Raw genomic sequence first — 21,300 nt, 5'->3', positions numbered from 1 at the left:
AACAGCATGTGCAATTTATTGTCAATCAGTGTTGCTTCCTAAGTGGACAGTTTGATTTCACAGAAGTGTGATTGACTTGGAGTTACATTGTGTTGTTTAAGTGTTCCCTTTATTTTTTTGAGCAGTGTATATATATATATACTGTATATATATATATATATATATATATATATATATACAGTACCAGTCAAAAGTTTGGACACACCTACTTATTTGAGGGACCTTCTTTATTTTAATTTTTTTTCTACATTGTAGAATAATAGTGAAGACATCAAAACTATGAAAAAACACATATGGAATCATATAGTAACCAAAAAAAGTGTTAAACAAATCAAAATATATTCTTCAAGGTAGCCACCCTTTGCCTTGATGACAGCTTTGCACACTCTTGGCATTCTCTCAATCAGCTTTACCTGGAATGCTTTTCCAACAGTCTTGTAGGAGTTCCCAAATATGCTGAGCACTTGCCTGCTTTTCCTTCACTCTGCGGTCCAACTCATCCCAAACCATCTCAATTGGGTGATTATGTTGGTCATCTGACAGATTTCCACCGGTCTAATGTCCATTGCTTTACAGAGTTCAAGTAACAGACACATCTCAACATCAACTGTTCAGAAGGGACTGCGGGAATCAGGCCTCCGTGGTCAAAATTCTGCAAATAATTCACTATGAAAGGACACCAATAATAAGAAGAGACTTGTTTGGGCCAACAAACACGAGCAATGGACATTAGACCGGTGGAAATCTGTCCTTTGGTCTGATGAGATCAAATTTGAGAGTTTTGGTTCCTATCGTCATGTCTTTGTGAGATGCAGAGTAGGTGAACGGATGATCTCTGCATGTGTGGTTCCCACTGTGAAGCATGGAGGAGGAGGTGTGTTGGTGTGGGGATGCTTTGCTGGTGACACTGTCTGTGATTTATTTAGAATTCAAGGCACACTTAATGAGCATGGCTACCACAGCGTTACGCAATCCCATCTGGTTTGGGTTTTGCGGGCATTTGTTTTTCAACAGGACAATGACCCAACACACCTCCAGGCTGTGTAAGGGCTATTTTATTAAGAAGGAGAGTGATGGAGTGCTGCATCAGATGACCTGGCCTCCAAAATCACCTGACCTCAACCCAATTCAGATGGTTAGGGATGAGTTGGACCGCAGAGTGAAGGAAAAGCAGCCAACAAGTGCTCAGCATATGTGGTCAAAAGAACTGTCCGTAGAGCTCCGAGACAGGATTGTGACGAAGCACAGATCTGGGGAAGGGTACCAACAAATTTCTGCAGAATTGAAGGTCCCCAAGAACACATTGGCCTCCATCATTCTTAAATGGAGGAAATTTGGAACCACCAAGTGTCACGCCTGCGCCCGCTCCCCCTCTCCGGTCCTCGAGGGAAGCCAGGCGGCCCATCATTACGCACACCTGTCAGCATCGTTATGCTCATCAGCGCTTCAAGGGACTCACGTGGACTCCATTACTTTATTGATTGCCTCCCCTATATCTGTCACTTCCTCAGTTTCTTCCCCGTGTCTGCATTAAATATAGCAACTGGTATTATTACTGAACCTGTGGCTCACATTTGACTTGAGTCTCTTGACCAATTCCATACCCAGCATTTGGAAATAGGCTTATATCCTCCCACTACTAAAAGGGGTGGAGATCCCTCAGACGCTAATAACTATCATCCCATCTCCAAACTCCCTATCCTGGCCAAAGTCTATGAATCCCTAGTGAACTCAGTTAAACGTCTTCATTGAAAAGAACACACTGAGTGGGGTTTAGTCTGGCTTTAGATCGCCATAGCTACAGTTGTGGTGCTGTGCCCGTGTCAAATGACAACTACACTTGATAAAAAGCAACATTGTGCTGCTCTGTTTGTTGATTTATCAAATGCATTTGATTCATTTGACCATGAATTGTTGCTAGCTAGACTCAGTAACATTGGTCTCAGTGAATGGGCGATACATTTGTTTAGGAACCATCTTTGACAGAACACAATTTGTATACAGTATGCTGAGAATCACAAGTCTAGCTTTATTGAGATTAAAAGAGGTGTGCCCCAGGGCTCCATTTTAGCTCCTGTGTTGTTCTCCATTTTATTAATGATCTGGGAAACGGAAAGTTGGAAAGTATGGATTAAAAATAAAAATAAATCTACACACAATACTCCATAATGACAAAGTGAACAGGTTTAGATACGTTTGCTAATTTATTACAAATAAAAAAACAAATACCTTATCTACATAAGTATTCACACCCTTTGTTATGAGACGCTAAATTGAGTTTAGGTGCATCCTGTTTCCATTGATCATCCTTGAGATGTTTCTACAATTTGATTGGAGTCCACCTGTGGTACATTCAATTGATTGGACATGACTTGGAAAAGCACACACCTGTCTATATAAGGTCCCACAGTTGACAGTGCACGTCAGAGCAAAAACCAAGACATGAGGTCCAAGGAATTGTCTGTAGAGCTCCGAGACAGGATTGTGTCGAGGCACAGATCTGAGGAAGGGTACCAAAACATTTCTGCAGCATTGAAGGTCCCCAAGAACACAGTGGCCTCCATCATTCTTAAATGGAAGAAGTTTGGAACCACCAAGACAATTCCTAGAGGTAGCTGCCCGGCCAAACTGAACAATCAGAGAAGGGCCTTGGTCAGGGAGGTGACCAAGAAGCCGAAGGTCACTCTGACAGAGAAGAGGAGAAGGGAGAATCTTCCAGGACAACCATCTCTGCAGCACTCCACCAATCAGGCCTTCATAGTAGAGTGGCCAGATGGAAGCAACTGCTCAGTAAAAGGTTCATGACAGCCCACTTGGAGTTTGCCAAAAGACACCTAAAGGACTCTGACAATGAGAAACAAGTTTCTCTGGTCTGATGAAATCAAGATTGAACTCTGACCTGAACACCAAGCGTCACGTCTGGAGGAAACCTGGCACCATCCCTACGGTGAAGCATGGTGGCAGCATTATGCTGTGGGGATGTTTTTCAGCGGCAGGGACTGGGAGACTAGTCAGGATCGAGGGAAAGATGAACGGAGCAAAGTACAGAGAAATCCCGATGAAAACCTTCTACAGAGCACTCAGGCAGAGCACTCAGGATCTCAGACTGGGGTGAATGTTCACTTTCCAACAGGACAACGACCCTAAGCACACAGCCAAGACAACGCAGGCATGGCTTCAGGACAAGTCTCTAAATGTCCTTGAGTGGCCCAGCCAGAACTCAGACTTGAACCTGATCGAACATCTCTCGAGAGACCTGAAAATAGCTGTGCAGCAACACTCCGAATCTAACCGGACAGAGCTTGAGGATCTACAGAGAAGAATGGGAGAAACCCCCCCAAATACAGGTGCGCCAAGCTTGTAGCATCATATCCAAGAAGACTCGAGGCTGTAATCGCTGCCAAAGGCGTTTCAACAAAGTACTGAGAAAAGGGTGTGAATACTTAAGTAAAATGTGATTTAAGTTAAGTATTTTTTTTGCAAACATTTCTAAAAAAACAGATTTTGCTCTGTCATTATGGGGTATTGTGTGGATTTTAGAATAAGGCTAACGTAACAAAATGTGGAAAAAGTCAAGGGGTCTGAATAATTTGCTAATGCACGGTAATAACAGTTACATTATTGCAGCTGTTTCAGTGCACCTCAAGTGCTCTCTTGATTGGAGAGTACCTACGTTGGTGTTGGCACGCCGCTCCGTTCTTACGAGAGCATCCTTGAACCTACTATTGTCAATCACACCTTTCAAACATATGAACGATTGCCATTGCCATCATTGGTTGCTGTGCCTGTGAAGCACCTTGTGACAAAAAAAGTGCTATAGAGTAAGATCAGATTGATAGACGATTCCAAACCAATAATTTTCTAATGCACGGTAATAACTGTTACATTGTTGCAGCTGTTTCCTGATATGATTACTTAACTCGACACCCAGTTATATCACCTTTTCATGAGTTAATGTTTATTAACAACAATTTCTTTCACATACAAAGTATACCATTTTTATCAATAAACTCCTCCCCACCAAAAAAAAACGAACAATGTATGCATCATCAATGTAGGCCTATAATTGACGCCCTTTCAAATTGCAGCTAAACATAAAATCAGCAGATGCAGAAAAAAAAAGAAGAGCAAAAGTTCACGATAGCACAAGCAATGACAAAATGTCTGTTATATAACACACACACTTAAGGAAAAGTAAATCATTTAATACCAGTGGACAACTAGGATACATGTTGCTATTCTCTCTGGGAAACGTACGTACTTGTCCACCACAGAATACTAGTCCAGAGGGTGATGAGTTGGATGAATAAAGCAGACTAAAAGGACTGCAATCTAACTAGCTCGATGTTTAGACTCATCATAAACATTCAGGCTGGCAAAAGACAAAAAAATCAGGTAACAAGGTATTCCTTTAAAAAGCATGTTTGAATTGACGTGTCTATGTAGGTGGTGTCCTAACCAGGAGAAGAGCAGCCTCTCAGCAGCTTGACATTCAAGTGCGGGCGATGTTGTATGACGTTGCAGATGGACATGTGGCGTACACAAGCCAACGTGGTTCCTCATTCTGCTTGGCATTGGGATCACACCTGTTCTACATAGTATCTTTCTAACGGAACGTTCTGTCCTCCTGGAAAAGAAGCTGGTTAGTGGTAAATGATCCGCACCGCATCTCGTGGAAGTTGAGAAATAGAGCCGCTGTATTATAGAGGGAGTGCTGAAGCGTCTAAACTTGTCTCGTCCTATTTTCACAATTAGAAAACGATTGAGATTAGGCTCATCTCTCTTGGTTTAAGAGCCAGAGCACTGGATTAGTGACAAAAACCGAGAGACGTTTTCGATCGGATGGCCCACCTTTGAGGCAAGGTGCGTTCGTTTTAGCGTGCAGCGGGATGGTGGTTTGCCCATTTTAGACCATCCAGGGCACCGGGCAAGCTAAAATGAACGCACCCATTCTCATGTCCCCTTATGTATTTGTCAGGTGGATTGACAGTAGATAAGTGTGCATGATAACCATCGGTGATCTACAGTACAGTGCAATAGGCCCCTTGGAGATCTCCACAGGTACAAAAATCCTATTGAAAGGCAATACAGAAAACAGAAAAAAAAGCACTGTAAAAAAGCATGGCCAAAAGCAAAGAGTTAAGGGAAAAAGACTGAGAACCATGTTTTTTAGTGAGTGGAAACATACGTGACCAATTCCACATCTTCCTCTCTTCAAGGTTATTCATTTCTACTCAGGTGGGTTTTCCAGAAAATAACACTCTCGTTACTAAAGTCTCCGTAAGTTTCCTCGAACACTCAAACGTATGCTTTCCTCTGCGTGTATGTCACTTACGCAAACTATTGAGGAACCTGTAACGCACCACAAAGAGAAATGTTTTTCCACTCGGGAGTTAAACTACAGTATAGGTGGAAGCATAAACCGCTCTTTACTCTGTAAGCTACAGGGACCACCTGTTCAAAGGCCCCTTTTCCCTAACCCCCCCCCCCCAGGATATACGTCAGGATATACGGCCAAATCTCAAACCACTCCCTATTCTGTATACACTGCACTACCTTCCACCAGACAAAAATGATGTGTTACATTGAGAAGAGAGTGCAGCTTGAGATGCAGTAGTATCTAAATACACCCCCTGACCATCTGTCTGTGAGAGACAGACACAGACCCCCATTCGGCCGCTGACAGTCAGGTCACATGGTCTGAACGGCTAACGGGAGTAGATGGCACCTGACCAGCTCCTACATCATAGAGCCGCATGGGGATCAGTCACTGCCACTCCACTGGTGGAGACCAATGACAAGAGGGGACACCGTCCACCATAAACACACACGGCTTTACAGGGCTGCAGACGACTACTTTGGCTCTTTACAGTTTTGGATTCCGCTTCATTCCCGGCAGAGCTCTGGGCCTCTAGCGGCAGCACAGTGAATCTGTACAGGCTGTCTTATTTCTGATCACTATCTAAAAACAGGGATGCCTCTAGCCTCGTCTAGTCCAGGTGGTTGAAGTATAAAATCGTCAAGTATCGGTAGGTATGTAAAAGTAACAGACAGTTATCCTTAGGCCCAGATGACCGGAGCTCTCTACACAGCTCCGTGGTTGCTTGGCTAGCCAGGCTGTCTCAGAAGCGGCGCCCTGTGATGCCGTCATTGTCCTCAGAGGCTGCGGCCCATGATGATGATGTTTTTGGGGAAGCCCTCCATCTTGGCGACCTCGAAGCAGCCCAGCTTACTGTAGAAGTCTATCATCCTCTTGTCCGCCTGACGCACCTCACAGAACGCACCGATGGAACCTGGGGGGGGGGGGGGGGAGTAAACAACAGATTAACAACATAAGTTGGTAACAGTTACGGTTTACACTACTTAAAAACCTGCTGATATGCTTTATGTAATTTGTTATAAGCATGTGTGAGCCTTAATGTACTATTATAAAGGCTAATAATGTCACGTCTCTCTATGTACGACTCAAAATGGCTGACACTTATAGGACCATTACGAGATGATAATACAACATTACAATAAGTGGGTCCTACATGCTCATGACAACCATCCTTACGCATTATAATTGGGATGCGGACAACTGAAGTCTCCAATAGTAGATTCATAGATGGTTGCGAGGGACCATTCATAGATGAGCAAATGTGCTTGATTGATCGAGACAGGTTCTGTAGACACCACCTACCGTTGGCCTTGAGGCAGGAAAGCAGGCATCCCATCATGCTCTTGGCCACGCTGGGATCGATGACCTTGGCATGGATGTCCATCTTAATGAGGGAAGGGAAGTTGGAGAGGAACGACTCTGGGAGGCCCTCCTCCTCCTCGTGGAAACTCAACATCATCTTCTACAGGAAGGAAGGAGAAATTGTTTGACATTTTTAGTCATTGAGCAGACGCTCTCATCCAGGGCAACGTACAATACCCTTTCTAGGGGAACAATGCCCAGCTGAACCGTACTGCGCTGGCTTGCCTATTTTCCTTTCACAGGAGAGTCCAGTACAGCTCTGATTGGCTCAGTTCGGCTCAGTTCAGTAGTGTGAAAGGGATATGTGTGTATTTGACCAAAGAAGGCAACAAATATCACGTTCATTGCACAGCTTATTAAAAAAAAAGAAAAAAAAAGAATAAGTGTCACAGTGCTAGAATTTTAAAAAGTGAAAGAAACCGAGTGAACCCAGTCTCCTACCTCAGCATCAGAGAGGTCCTTCTGGCAGTCAGGCTTGTTGTATTTCTCCTGCATGGAGGGGATCCAGCTCATCTTACACTTCTTGACGAAGGGCTTGACGTCCACGGTGCCCAGCGCGTAACCACAGATCCCCTCCTCATCCTCCAGGACAAACCCATAGTCTGGACTCAGGTTCAGGAACCCTCCTACTAACCTGGAAAAACAGAGAAACATACTGTTAGTTAGGTATACTACATTGAAAAGACACTCCAGCACACCAATCATTTTGCTGCACAGATTTAATGAATATATATTTTTTTAACCATCGGTTCAATCTCAATAGAACCTTCATTCGGGTGAATTATCTCCGCTTCCATTTTTTCAAAATAATGTTGGGCGACAACTAAAATTGAAAAATGAAAGTCCTTACCTGTCTCCTATGAGGTCTGGCTCCTCTCCACCGAAGGGCAGTTCCTCCACTCCTTCAGAGTACATCTCTCTGCAGATTTTATACACTGCATGCTGGAACACACACACACAGACACACGCAGTTAGAGAGGACTAAGCACGTGGCACTCACAGGAATAGAGGAGACTGCTGACAGTCCAGGATGGATGAGCTGGCCTGCAGATGAGCCTAGAGGCAGTATTTAAAAACGAGGATAGTTCAGATGGGAATACCAACAGCGTGCCGTTACACCCAGTATGTTCAGCTAATCACTGAGTGAATACAGGAATCAGTGATCCAGAGGGGAAATTACACTCACCCATACCCACAGACACACCCACTGATGTAGAGGAAAACTGCTGTAAAAAAAGAAAGAAAACACTCCTCACCTCATCTTTAGGATAGCAGGGCCTGATGGAATAGATTTTGGATGTTGGCAGTGCGGGGGGAGGCTGGAAGAAAAGATCGTTTGCCCCGTCGATCGGCAAAAATCTCTGTCGGGGATCAAAAGAAACAGGTTCAGTCAAACTGACACCAGGCACCGGGTCTCTTGCATTCACCGTTTCAGACACCTTTGCTACTGCTGGGACACTGTGGCACCAACAACAGCTGCATGTCAAAGGAAGGCTAAACCAGCCAATGGTCCAAGACTTACTGCTGGCTTCTGTGGCACTTTTGGCTCAACAGTGAACAGCAGCAGCAAATCATCACATCTGTTCTCATGAGAGCATAGCGCATAGAGCATGGTTTCTTTTTAAAAAGACAGGAATATGACTTATAGGTGTATATTGGAAGAGCAAAGGCTTGGTCTCAGAAAAGGTGTTGCTGGCTAAAGGAGATGTTGCTGCTCCATTCCCCGTGTCTGGTCTAAGGCATCGCTCAGAGCTGCTGCGCGGCGCAGGGCCGGGCCCATGGCCCTCCTGTAGAGAGAAGTCATGATGCTGCCGCTGACAATGAGACAAAACTCCAGGAGCAAAACACTGTTCTAACATACAATGCCTAGTGAAAGTCTACACACCCCTTGCACAATGTTCACATTTTGCAGCCTTATAATTAAATTTTTTAAAAGATATTAAAATTAGACTGAAAAGGTGGAGTAGTACACAACGTACATCTGTTCTAAATTTAAAAAAAATTTAAACAAAAAAAAAACATAGATGTCTTGAGTGCATATGTTCTCACCCCCCAGAGTTAGTACTTGGCGGAAGCACCTTAGGAAACCATTAATGCTGTGAATCATTTTGAATAAGATTTTACCAGCTTTGGACAAGTCCATTGTTTTTGTCAAAATTGCTCCAGGTCAGTAAACTTGGTTGGGGATCATGGATGGACAGCAATAGTCAAACCTTATCTCTGATATCAAGCACATTTAAGTCAGGACTGAGACTGGACCATTCAGGAACACTCAACAACTATTGGAAAGTCATTCTGGTGTGTATTTGGCATTAAAATGTGTGTATTTTCCCACGGAAAAATCCAGGGTTAAGTATTCAGAAGACTAACGTTCCTCTAACGTTTTATCTGAGCCCTTCTCCTTTTATATATATATTTTTAGATTGTGACAAACTCCCCAGTCCCTGACGGTGACAACCGCACACATAACATGATGCCACCACCACAATACTTAGGAAACACAGACGATAAACAGCATTGCATTCACTCCACATTACAGGCCTGTATGACAAAGTGAAAAGGAGGAATCCTGTGTTAAAAAAAAAAATCCACTCCAAATCATCCATTCTGTTTGCATCAAGGCAGTTAATTAATACTGCAAGACAACACACCAAAGACAATAACTTCTGGTCCTAAATTTAAAGAAAAACAGGTTTGGGTCAAATGCAATACAACACAGAGTGAAACCCTATATTTCGGTGGCAGCATTAAGTTATGGCTATGCCCGTCATCGTCAGGGACTTGGGGAGTTTGTCAGGATCCCAAAAAATATGAAACGGACCAAAGCCCAGGTAAAAAGTTGGGAGGAACACCCACCTCGGTCTTCTGAAAACCTAGCCCTGCGATAGATCTTTTCAATGACACAACAGAATGGCTTTCCAAGAAGTGTTGAGTGTTCCTGAGTGGTCCAGTCTCAGTCATGACTAGCATTTGCTTGAAAATCATAGACAAGGTTTGAATATTGCTGTCCATTTTCTATAATTTTTCTTTCACTTTGAAAATGTGTAGTAGATTGTGTAGATTGAAAAAAAAAAAAAAACTAATTTAATCATTTTTTCGATTTAATTTTAAGACAGCATAATGTGAAAACCGTGCAAGGGGTGTAGATTTTCATTAGTGACAGTATATTAAACATTAGATACAGCTAAAGACCAAGTCTGGAACCAACAGGACCCTGAACAACTTCTACAGCCAAGCCATAAGACTGCTAAATAGTTAACCAAATAGCTACCAAACTATCTGCATTGACCTTTCTTGCGCAAACTTTGTCTCATCACATACGCTGCTGCTATTGTTTACTATCTGTCACTTTATTTCATAGTTATATGTACATACAGTGCATTCATAAAGTACTCAATTTTAGAATAAGGCTGTAACATAACAAAATGTGGAAAAGGGGAAGGGGTCTGAATACTTTCCGAATGCACTGTATCTACCTACATTACCTCAGACCCCTGCTTATTGATCGGTACTGGTACCCATTGTACATAGCTAAGTTATCATTAGTCATTTTTATCTATTATATTATTACACGTTTAACTTTTCTATTCTTGCTCTATTTTCTTTCTCTCTGCATGGTTGGGATGGGCCCTTAAGTAAGCATTTCACTGTTAGTCCACAACTGCTGTTTACGAAGCATGTAACAAATAACATTTGATTCGATTTTTATTTGAAGACCAACCACCAAGTCTTTTAAAGATCAATTACTACAAGTAAAAAATGTTTTTCCAACATGGGATATCTGATCTTAGTCTAGGAGTATCGTGTTTGCTCATGGAGTTTTTTTTGAGCGGGCGGTGTCACTTGCGTTCTCGCTGGGCCTGCTATGCATACCCTTGCGTGTGCAAAGGGTAGAATTTTGCACGAAGCTTTTCCGGCAAATAAATGAGATGTCATGGAAATCACGCGGAGAATAGGCAGAATGCGTGCCCCATGGAAAAGCAGCATCTCCTTTGGGCAGTCGGCTGAGAGAAATTCAAATTTTCAGGAACTTTAGGATTAGAAAAACACTGCCTTGGAGGGACTCCTTCAGATTTTTATGGTGTCAGTTCGCCCTTTTCCTTTTCAGACTGATCGGACCATACCAGATGCTGGTTGGGCCAATGCCTTCAGAAACTCACAGGCACACTGTTGAAGACATGGACTTTTTATAAAAATTCTCATGATTCAGAGGTATACCCCTTCCTAGTCATGATCAGCCCACCTTGTACAGACCAAACCCTTTCACATCTGCTGTTGCGCAACAAACCACTTTCTCTTCAACACAAAACCCGTAATTCATTTTCTTTACTAGCATTACAAACAGTTTTATCATCTGTTAAGTCAGTGCGTAAGCATATACCTGGAACTCTCCTGCTAGACCGCCCCTAAAGGCCCAAGGCTCTTGGTCTCCACTAAGGAACTGTGCAGTGGCCTGACTACGGCACCCTGTTAGGAGCACACAGTGGCGGAGGGACACAGCATTACCATGGGGACCAGAGATAAAACGGGACTCACTGACAGGTCGCAGGTGGGGGGGGGGGGGGCGTTTGGAAAATAATGATAACCTATCACTCCAAAGAAAATAAAAAGCTTTTTAAATTATATTTTAAAAAAGTATATTATATTCGTATGAAAATGGTTTGGTTGGACTTTGGGCTCGAGCAACTAAAGCTTACTTTGGTGTTTCTCAACTGGGAGGAATCATTGAGGTTATAAAGCCTGAATCAATTTGAGTGTCGGATTCTGGTTCACTTGCAGTGAGAATTTCCAAGTCATTCATGCTCTAACTAGCCTAATCTGACCTTGGATCAGTATTCTAGGGGGGAACTCGTCCTACCGTGTAAGCTTCAGCTGCCGTTGCCCCCCAGCACCTCATCTGAAGTCACATTCTCATCTAACCTGCCTCATCACATGACCAGGGAGCAGGACTCAAAACAGGAAGAAAGAGAGGACAACTGGGAGAGGACAGCTCTGTGCAAAGACACAAAACTAAAAAGGGGTGCAAAGTTCAGTGCACCTCAAGTGCTCTCTTGATTGGAGAGTACCTACGTTGGTGTTGGCACGCCGCTCCGTTCTTACGAGAGCATCCTTGAACCTACTATTGTCAATCACACCTTTCAAACATATGAACGATTGCCATTGCCATCATTGGTTGCTGTGCCTGTGAAGCACCTTGTGACAAAAAAAGTGCTATAGAGTAAGATCAGATTGATAGAAGATTCCAAACCTGGTGATGAGGTCTCCTGTCATGTGACGAGACAGACACAGCGCGAGAAGAGGACAGAAGAGTCAACGCTCCTGCTATAGCATCCAGTAACAACCTCACCTTGACACCTAGAACACTTCCTTGGATGAGGCTGGCTCCACTCAGCATACAGATGCATCCACAGGGAGGAACTCACAGCTAGCTTTCAGGTGCTTGGGAGTAAAGCACCACCACATGCCATTTGTTGCTATCAAATAATTACTGGAGACACATATCTATGTAAATAAAACAGCTATTTCACAGTTCTGTTTGCCTCAGTGTTTCACACTGCAATGCGAGTTGCTAGTCGCTTTCGTGAACAAACGCCTAGTCACTTTCAAGGCAACATTTTCAAAATATGGTGCGTACTATAGTTAGTACCCCCAGACTACGAGGGACAGTAGAGAAACTAACACTCTGAAAGCCAGATGTGAACTCCAATGTGTAGGTGCATCCAGTGCTGGTTTAAGCCTCTTCCATGAAAAGGCCTACTTGTAAAAAAACAAACATGTTAGAGAGAAATGAACGCTGTCAAAGAAAATAGCGTCTAAAACATTAACGTTGGTCTCTCGCTCCTAAAGTTCGCTGCGCAAAATGGGACTGTGTTCCATCACCCATATCGAACATCCTGATCTGATGTGAAAATCAAAAACAATGAAAAACAATAACCAAATCAGAAAGGTGGCCTGCGCAGACATTGGCCAGTGGTGATCCACTAGCAGTAGAAACTGCTACTGAGGATTTGTCCATCTGCACAACGGTGAAGGGAGAGAACAGTAGAAGATAGCCGTTAGTAAATGTGTCTCAGTAACAACACCAGGGGGGAGGAGGTAAGACTGACTGCCGGCTGCACAGCTACAGACCAATCAGGGGACGGATACTTAGAACATAGCTCTTTGATCGGGCCTCGAGTGCCGGTTTAGTTATAAAAAGAGAAGCTGTAGACAAGCTGTAGACAAGTTGTAGACAAGTTGTCTACAGACCAAACTGGTTCACCGGATGTGGGAAAGCCTTTAGATTGCTTTATGTTCTGGTCTAGCTAGCCCACAGCTGGTCACGCTTTAGAAAGACAGACTTCCTACTAAATTCACTGAAAGATTCTCTAGCGTCTAAATTGTTATACTGGTTTAAGGCTTCATGACGCCGTTATAGCTTCGATTGAGCCGTAGTTCTGCCAGTGTGGGTTTGCTGCCTGCTGTGTACTGTATAGGTTAGAGGTCTCAGCTCTGGACAGAAACCTGTGAATGAAACATGGTTAGTGTGTGACATACAGGCCATGCTGGTGCTTCAGGGTTGATCAAAAGAGCTTCCAATGGCTGCAGAAGACCACTCGCAGAAATGTTGTTCTAACCGTATCAGGGTGCATTCAGGATCCCTGTCTGCTTGACTCATTATCAAGACATTGTTACATGCAGGTGAAGTGTGTCTGTGCTCACATGTGCGTGCGTGCATCCGTGAGTAGTGTGTAAGTTGGAGTGATTTTAATTTCAAGGAGTATGGGCTTTGACACAGCTAGAAGAAACTATTCAGTAGAGGCGAAGCACTCCGAGCCAGCAATAACACTGGTACATAGAGCATGTGCTGAGAATAGGCTCGGCACTGACTCTGCTGACCTCTGCATTACTCAGTGAGGACATTTTATGAAATGAATCGTTTCAATGCGGATATCAATAATAAAACCGGCTCAGATATTCGATCACTATCTTTGTTTCATGCACCAGAATGGCCTTTCACTGTCAGTCACCTCGCTCTCCAAGCTCACAGGCATGCTACGGGGTGGAAGTGGGGGAGTTACCCTTGCGTTCCACCCCCCAGACACAGGCTGGCAACAGGTCTGTGTGTGTGCGCATGTGTGCGCGTGTGTGTGTGTGTGTGTGTGTGTGTGTGTGTGTGTGTGTGTGTGTGTGTGTGTGTGTGTGTGTGTGTGTGAACGCAGCAGCCACCACACACAGCAAGCAGCAGAACCCATCTCTGGACCTGTCACTACTGATACTGACAATTCACTTAGTTGTGGTGGACCAATTCATTTAGGGTTACTGTACGGGGGGACGAGCAGTGCAAGCGGCATTCAGTTAGTCAAAGTAAAAATCGACAAATCAAAAAGTGCAATAAAACAGAATAAAAACAACAATTGAAAAGCAATGTAGCGGATGTCGATATCTGTCGCTATGGATACTTCGAAGCCGAAGTTATCCTAAAACTAGCTGGGAGAGCTGACAATAAAAGTGAGTCTGTCTGCTCTAGACTCACCTTGAACACAAGTGAAAGGCGACAGAGGTGAAATGTTGCATTGCCAAGTCCACAAATATGCTTAATTATCTGCAGACTGGGGAGTGGCCACTATAGATACAGTGCATGTTCAGATGATTCATTAATATGTGCATGACTAAACTACCGAAGACTGATCTTTCATCTGCCATCCATACTGTTGCACTATCAATCGTATCGTGGAGAAACTGCAATATGGCCAAACATACATCTTTAATGCTGGTACAGAAGCTTACCAAAATGATATTCACCTTTGTGTATGTATTGAGCTTATCTAAACTAACCATGAGACTTCACCATGAAGCTTAAAGACTTGACATATTTTTCCCATACCTACAGTACTAGTCAGAAGTCTGGACACACCTACTCATTCATGGATTTTGACCAAGAAGGAGAGTGCTGCATCAGATGACCTGGCCTCCACAAATCACCCGTCCTCAACCCAAATGAGATGGTTTGGGATGAGTTGGACCGCAGATTGAAGGAAAAGCAGCCAACAAGTGCTCAACATATGTGGGAGCTAAGCATATGTGGGAACTCCTTCAAGACTGTTGTTAAAGCATTCCAGGTGAAGCTGGTTGACAGAATGCAAAGAGTGTGCAAAGCTGTCATCAAGGTAAAGGGTGGCTACTTAGAATAATCTCAAATAAAATAAATTTTGATTTGTTTAACACTTTTTTGGTTACTACATGATTCCATGTGTTATAATATAGTTTTGATGTCTTCACTATTATGATACAATGTAAAAAAATATATATATATATATATTTTTTTAAAGAAAACCCCTGGAATGAGTAGGTGTGTCCAAACGTTTGACTGGTACTGTATATGTGTTTCATGTCCTACACTTACTGTTCTGTTGCTCTGAGAAGTCGGAGTCAAGCTGTACCGTTCCAGGTGTCCATACCGTACGTACCTATTCGTTGTGTGTGTGTGTGTGTGTGTTTGTGATAGAGTGTGTGTGTCCATGCGTACCTAGCCACTGGACAAAGGACTTGACCATGGACATGATGCTCTTGATGTCCCAGATGTAGGGGTAGAGGTCATAGAGGATGGTGCGGTTGGCTGAGTTCGACAGCCTGGTGAACATCTGGATGACCGAGCAACACATCTCCTCAAACCTCTCCGCCCGGGACTGCCACTCCACTACCTGGGGGGACACGAAACAGGGTGGTGTTCATCAGCGCACATAACAGAAGGGGCTATGATGATTTTTGTTTAACTGTGTAATCGACGATTATGGATGAAGACCGCCATGAAAATAAAAGAACCTTCAATTTCATTTCAAAGTCGATAAACTTTACCCAAAAGCAGCAAAGTAAGCCTGGTTAAGGTAGAACAGCCGATATAGACACGACGAGGAAAAACTAGGAAGTTTTAGAATTTTGTGATGTGGAAGGAACAGCTGACTGACGACGGGACCTCCGGGCTTTAAAAAAGATGACACATGCAGTTGTCTCCAGTCCGGAGTGGAGATAAAAAAAAATATTAAAAAAATTAAAGTTTTGAAAAATTATAACTGTGACCTTGGTAACATGACTGTCATTAGTCCTACTAATGAACATGGGCCAGTTGAGACTCTTTTAAAAGACATATCCAATGGTCACATGGTCACTGACAGAACCCATCCACAGCCTTGGACAGAACTAAATGTATCGACATGACAAAACTGTCATCTCTGTGAGGTGACTTTCCAGCGTGTGTGCCACTGCACGGATCAAGTTTCGGTGTTTTAGACAAACATCTCAATGGCTGCTTAGAGATACTACACAACCACCTGTGGTAAATCGTGGGGTGTTGGGTTGAGCGTGCAGAGATTAACACAGAGACCGGGAGGTTTCAGTCAGCAAACACAACTTTACCAGGCCATAAAATCAACATAACAAAGAAAATCACGTAGGTTTGGCTCAGTCCTTCTTCTCAGCTTTGGTTCTGTGTCGGTCTCTCCCGCGGTGTGCCACAGTGCTCCTTTTATGTGGCCTCCACAGCTGGTTGGCACTTTCCCCTAATTACATCCACTTGGAGCCATCCATGTCGGGTTGCCCGGCTCGTGTACTCCCAGCAGAGGGGGCCAACATTGCAGCACGTACCTCCCTTCTATCACCACCCCCCGGGGTAGACCTCTCAGGATACCACACACCATTTTGTACCGCAGTCGTCACCACCATCAACCCTGAATATTTTTCAGCTCTGAATATCAGAAAAAAATGTAATGACTAACAAGATTAACATAAATAGAATCTCCCTCTCTACCAATACCTGGGTGGCCTGGAGGTTAAAAGCGTTGGGCCAGTAATTGGAAGGGCGCTGGTTCGAATCCCAGAGCCGGTGGAATAATCTGCAGTTCTGCGCACCCTCTGAAATCTAATTAGCATAATAATAATAATAATCCCCATAAAAGTGTCAGTTAAAGCTAGAGATATGTTTTTTTGGCATCCACGGGAAAAAGGTGACAGAGCTAGAGAGCCGTGTTTGTCAGATCATGAGACATCCTGAAAATCGGTATTCTCACAAAATCGTCTTTAGCGTCCGAACGGTTTGGCCTACAAACTATTGACACCTCTATAGAAAGGTGACACCTCTCACAAACATTTAAAAATATATATATATCACCTTTATTTAACCAGGTAGGCTAGTTGAGAACAAGTTCTCATTTGCAACTGCGACCTGGCCAAGATAAAGCAAAGCAGTGCGACACATTCAACAACACAGAGTTACACATGTAACAAACAAACATAGTCAATAATACAGTAGAAAAAATATACAGTTAGTGTGCAAATGAGGTGAGATAAGGGAGGTAAGGCAATAAAATAGGCCATGGTGGTGAAGTAATTACAATTTAGCAATTAAACACTGGAATGTTAGATGTGCAGAAGATGAATGCGCAAGTAGAGATCCTGGGGTGCAAAGGAGCAAGATAAATAAATGAATACAGTATGGGGACGGGGTGGTTGGGTGGGCTATTTACAGATGGGCTATGTACAGGTGCAGTAATCTGTGAGCTGCTCTGACAGCTGGTGCTTAAAGCTAGTGAGGGAGATAAGAGTCTCCAGCTTCAGTGATTTTTGCAGTTTGTTCCAGTCATTGGCAGCAGAGAACTGGAAGGAAAGGCGGCCAAAGGAAGAATTGGCTTTGGGGGTGACCAGTGAGATATACCTGCTTAAGCGCGTGCTGCGGGTGCGTGCTACTATGGTGACCAGTGAGCTGAGATAAGGCGGGCTTTACCTAGCAGAGACTTGTAGATGACCTGGAGCCAGTGGGTTTGGCGACAAGTATGAAGCGAGGGCCAGCCAACGAGAGCGTACAGGTCGCAGTGGTGGGTAGTATATGGTGCTTTGGTGACAAAACGGATGGCACTGTGATAGACTGCATCCAATTTATTGAGTAGGGTATTGGAGGCTATTTTGTAAATGACATCGCCGAAGTCGAGGATCGGTAGGATGGTCAGTTTTACAAGGGTATGTTTGGCAGCATGAGTGGCGGATGCTTTGTTGCAAAATAGGAAGCCGATTCTAGATTTAATTCAGGATTGGAGATGCTTAAATATGAGTGGAATGAGAGTTTACAGTCTAACCAGACACCTAGGTATTTGTAGTTGTCCACAGATTCAAAGTCAGAACCGAACATGTTGGTTGTTTTGCTCTAGGACACCCACAGGCCTCACAAGACTCGTCTGAAGGTCCCCCCGTCAATGTTGCCTCATTCTATAAGGCACCAAGCAAATTTCAGGTCTGCTGAGCACAAAAATCTGTGCAACTTCCAGTGTGCGTTTACCCTGAACACTGAGGCTGTACTCGCTTTAAGTTAAAACTAACAGTGGTCAAGTAGGCTTCTGTAGCTATTTGTTCATAATAGGCCTAGCAGGAGGGGACTACCATCAAAAACAATGGAGAAAATGCATCCCATAACATTTTAACATGGAAATAGCTGAACGATAGAAAAGATGACAGTAGCTGCCAATGTGTGGTGTTCAGTGTAGCCCTACATTCCATGATCATTTTGAAAAAAACATGCAGGGCTTGACATTAACCGGTATATCCACTCGTCCTTCAGACAAGGAGGAGACTGAAAATGGTGTTGTTCAATGCAACAAATGACTTAAAAAAAAATAAAAGGCTTCATTATTCCCATACCATTATTACAGAGAATCCGACAAATGATGCTACCCTCTGCCTATTGGCTACTTAGCTTATTCAAGCCCGTCTCAACATACAACACTGCCCCTTTAAGACAAAAAAAAAGCTTGACCTGACTCGCTTTTCAAAGATGTTTAGAAATGCTAACGTTCTGTGCTCTTGTAGGAAGCAATCACTTCCCCATTGCTGACTACAAATTAACTAGAACTAGGATAATAACTCACTAACTAGCAGAGAATATGAACACTTTACACAAGTCGCTACAAGTAGCTCTCGCTATGTTATCAAAAACAAGCGCATGCTCACGACCGCTCAGGCTGTAAAAACATTCCAATTTAATGTGAATAGCACTTAGCCATAGAGCGCATTCGGAAAGTATTCAGACACCTTGACTTTTCCCACAGTTTGTTACGTTACAGCCTTATTCTGAAATGTATTAAATAAAAATGTTCCTCAATCTACACACAATACACCATAATGACCAGGCTGTATCACATCCGTCCGTGATTGGGAGTCCCATAGGGCGGCGAACAATTGGCACAGCGTCATCCAGGTTTGGCTGTGGTAGTCAGTCATTGTAAATAAGAATTTGTTCTTAACTGATTTGCCTAGTTAAATAAAAGTAAATGTAAAAAATGTTTTATGTCAACGTGAAAACAGGGGTTTCAAACAGAAATACCTTATTTACAGAAGTATTCAGATCCTTTGCTATGAGACTCGACATTGAGCTCTGGTGCATCCTGTTTCTATTGACCATCCTGTGGTAAATTCAATTGACTGGACATGATTTGGAAAGGCACACGCCTGTCTATACAAGGTCCCACAGTTGACAGAACATGTCAGAGCAAAAACCAAGCCATGAGGTCGAAGGAATTGTCCGTAGAGCCCTGAGACAGGATTGTGTCGAGGCACACATCTGGGGCAAGGTACCAAAACATAAAAGGACCACAAGAACACAGTGGCCTCCATCATTCTTAAATGGAAGAAGTTTGTAACCAAGACTATTCCTAGAGCCACCCGACCAAACTGAGCAATCGGGGGATAAGGATCTTGGTCAGGGAACTGACAAATAACCGGATGGTCACTGACAGAACTCCAGAGTTTATCTATGGAGTGGAGATGGGAGAACCTTCCAGAAGGACAACAACAACCTATGCAGCACTCCACCAAATCAGGCCTATATGGTAGAGTGGCCAGACGGAAGCCACTCCTCAGTAAAAGGCACGACAGCCTGCTTGGAGTTTGCCAAAAGACACCTAAAGACTTTCAGACCATTAGAAACAAGATTATCTAGTTACCTTACTGTTCTTGGGCACAGGGACTATGGTGGTCTGCTTAAAACATGTTGGTATTACAGACTCGGACAGGGAGAGCCTGAAAATATCAGTGAAGACACTTGCCAGTTGGTCTGAGCATGCTCGCAGTACATGTCCTGTTAATCCGTCTGGCTCTACAGCCTTGTGAAGGTTGACCTGTTTAAAGGTCTTACTCATGCCTGTAAATGCAAAATAATCCTACTCCTATGCATTCTGCCAACATCAAAACCTTGTTTCGGTACGTTGCATTGAAAGTGGCTAATATTGCATTGATTCGATCACAATTTCAACAGTAAAGGGAAACATTGATAGAGTTAAATAACAGGGAATACTCTAGAAAGTTGATTGAAGTTCAATCTCGTGCTTCTCTGCGCAGCTTCCTTGGGACTACCGCGCAGAGGGAACCATTGCCCCCGGTACCCCCAAAAATATAGATAAATAAATAAGATACTGTTTAGTGCCCAAAAAATTTAATAAATAACAAATGTTTCCTGATCTTTCTTATATCTCTCAGATATAGAACAGACACTTCAAACTCGTACTAATTGTTTTTCCATGTAGCAAATCTGTTATTCAATGCGTTTGTACTGGCTAATAGAAGGCCAAAAATAATTTACATAAAAAATATATATATATATTGATACTTCAAGGGGTCTTAAATTCAAAATCAAACAGCAAAACGATCCTTGGTATGACACTCTTAAAACAATTCCATATAGCTTAGTAGAACCCCTCCCTCCCTCGGCTTAGACACGGCTTAAGACTTTTATGAGTTAAATGCGGAAGACACATTTCGGGTTGAATGGATTCAGTTGTGAAAATGACTAAGTACCCCCCCCCCAATCTACCTTCTCTGGCTCCTTGTCCTTGCAGTCGACACCGACGGTGCTGCAGTTAGCCCGTAGCCAATTGAACTCCTTGAGCATGTGCAGGGCCTTGGGTCCGTACTCATAGGGCAGGTAGAAGAGCTCAGCCAGCAGGGTCAGGTCCTCCAAAGAAAGAGACTCTGCAGTGTACAATACCTTCTCATTGGGACCAAGCACAAAAACATCCTGAAAGACAAACAAATGTAATTGTTTAAACATACATAATTTAATTGTAAGTCACTTTGGATAATCTGAGTAGCTTTGTATGTAATTGACGGACACACACACACACAAGACCTGGGTTCAAATACAATTTGGGGTATTTCAATTACCTTCAAAGACATTTGTATGTACAGTGCCCTCGGAAAGTATTTAGACTGATTGACTATTTCCACATTTTGCTCGTTTACAGCCTTATTAAAAAAAAATATTTAAAAAAAATCCTCAGCAATCTACACACAAAATGAAAACAGGTTTTTAGAAATGTTTGCTAATTATTTAAAAAAAATACAGAAATACCTTATTTGCATAAGTATTCATACACTTTGCAATGAGACATGAAATTGAGGACAGGTGCATCCTGTTTCCATTGATCATTATTGAGATGTTTCTACAATTTGATTGGAGTCCACCTGTGGTAAATTCAATTGATTGGACATGATTTGGAAAGGCACACACCTGTCTATATAAGATCCTACAGTTGACA

The 21,300-nt window shown here is 43.2% G+C and overlaps 1 protein-coding gene across 3 annotated transcripts in view; it reads right to left on the bottom strand.

Annotated features, from left to right (window-relative positions):
* Positions 1 to 342: 342 nt before the first annotated feature.
* The window catches only part of LOC129836073 (protein O-GlcNAcase-like), a 35,373-nt gene continuing 14,415 nt past the window's right edge, over positions 343 to 21,300 (bottom strand). For all 3 annotated transcript variants that reach the window (XM_055901841.1, XM_055901842.1, XM_055901843.1), the window contains 8 exons: positions 20,577 to 20,780; positions 15,252 to 15,426; positions 11,124 to 11,209; positions 7,999 to 8,103; positions 7,593 to 7,684; positions 7,184 to 7,376; positions 6,683 to 6,842; positions 343 to 6,293 (listed from right to left, as the gene is read on the bottom strand). In XM_055901841.1, coding sequence (XP_055757816.1) covers positions 6,157 to 6,293; positions 6,683 to 6,842; positions 7,184 to 7,376; positions 7,593 to 7,684; positions 7,999 to 8,103; positions 11,124 to 11,209; positions 15,252 to 15,426; positions 20,577 to 20,780 — 1,152 coding nt within the window. In that variant the 3' untranslated portion in view covers positions 343 to 6,156. The remainder of the gene's footprint in view (positions 6,294 to 6,682; positions 6,843 to 7,183; positions 7,377 to 7,592; positions 7,685 to 7,998; positions 8,104 to 11,123; positions 11,210 to 15,251; positions 15,427 to 20,576; positions 20,781 to 21,300) is intronic.

Source organism: Salvelinus fontinalis, chromosome 37 (assembly GCF_029448725.1).
Source record: "Salvelinus fontinalis isolate EN_2023a chromosome 37, ASM2944872v1, whole genome shotgun sequence".
Classification (NCBI taxonomy): domain Eukaryota; kingdom Metazoa; phylum Chordata; class Actinopteri; order Salmoniformes; family Salmonidae; genus Salvelinus; species Salvelinus fontinalis.
Note: the sequence above shows the minus strand (reverse complement) of the source record. Positions and strands in the feature narration are given on the sequence as shown.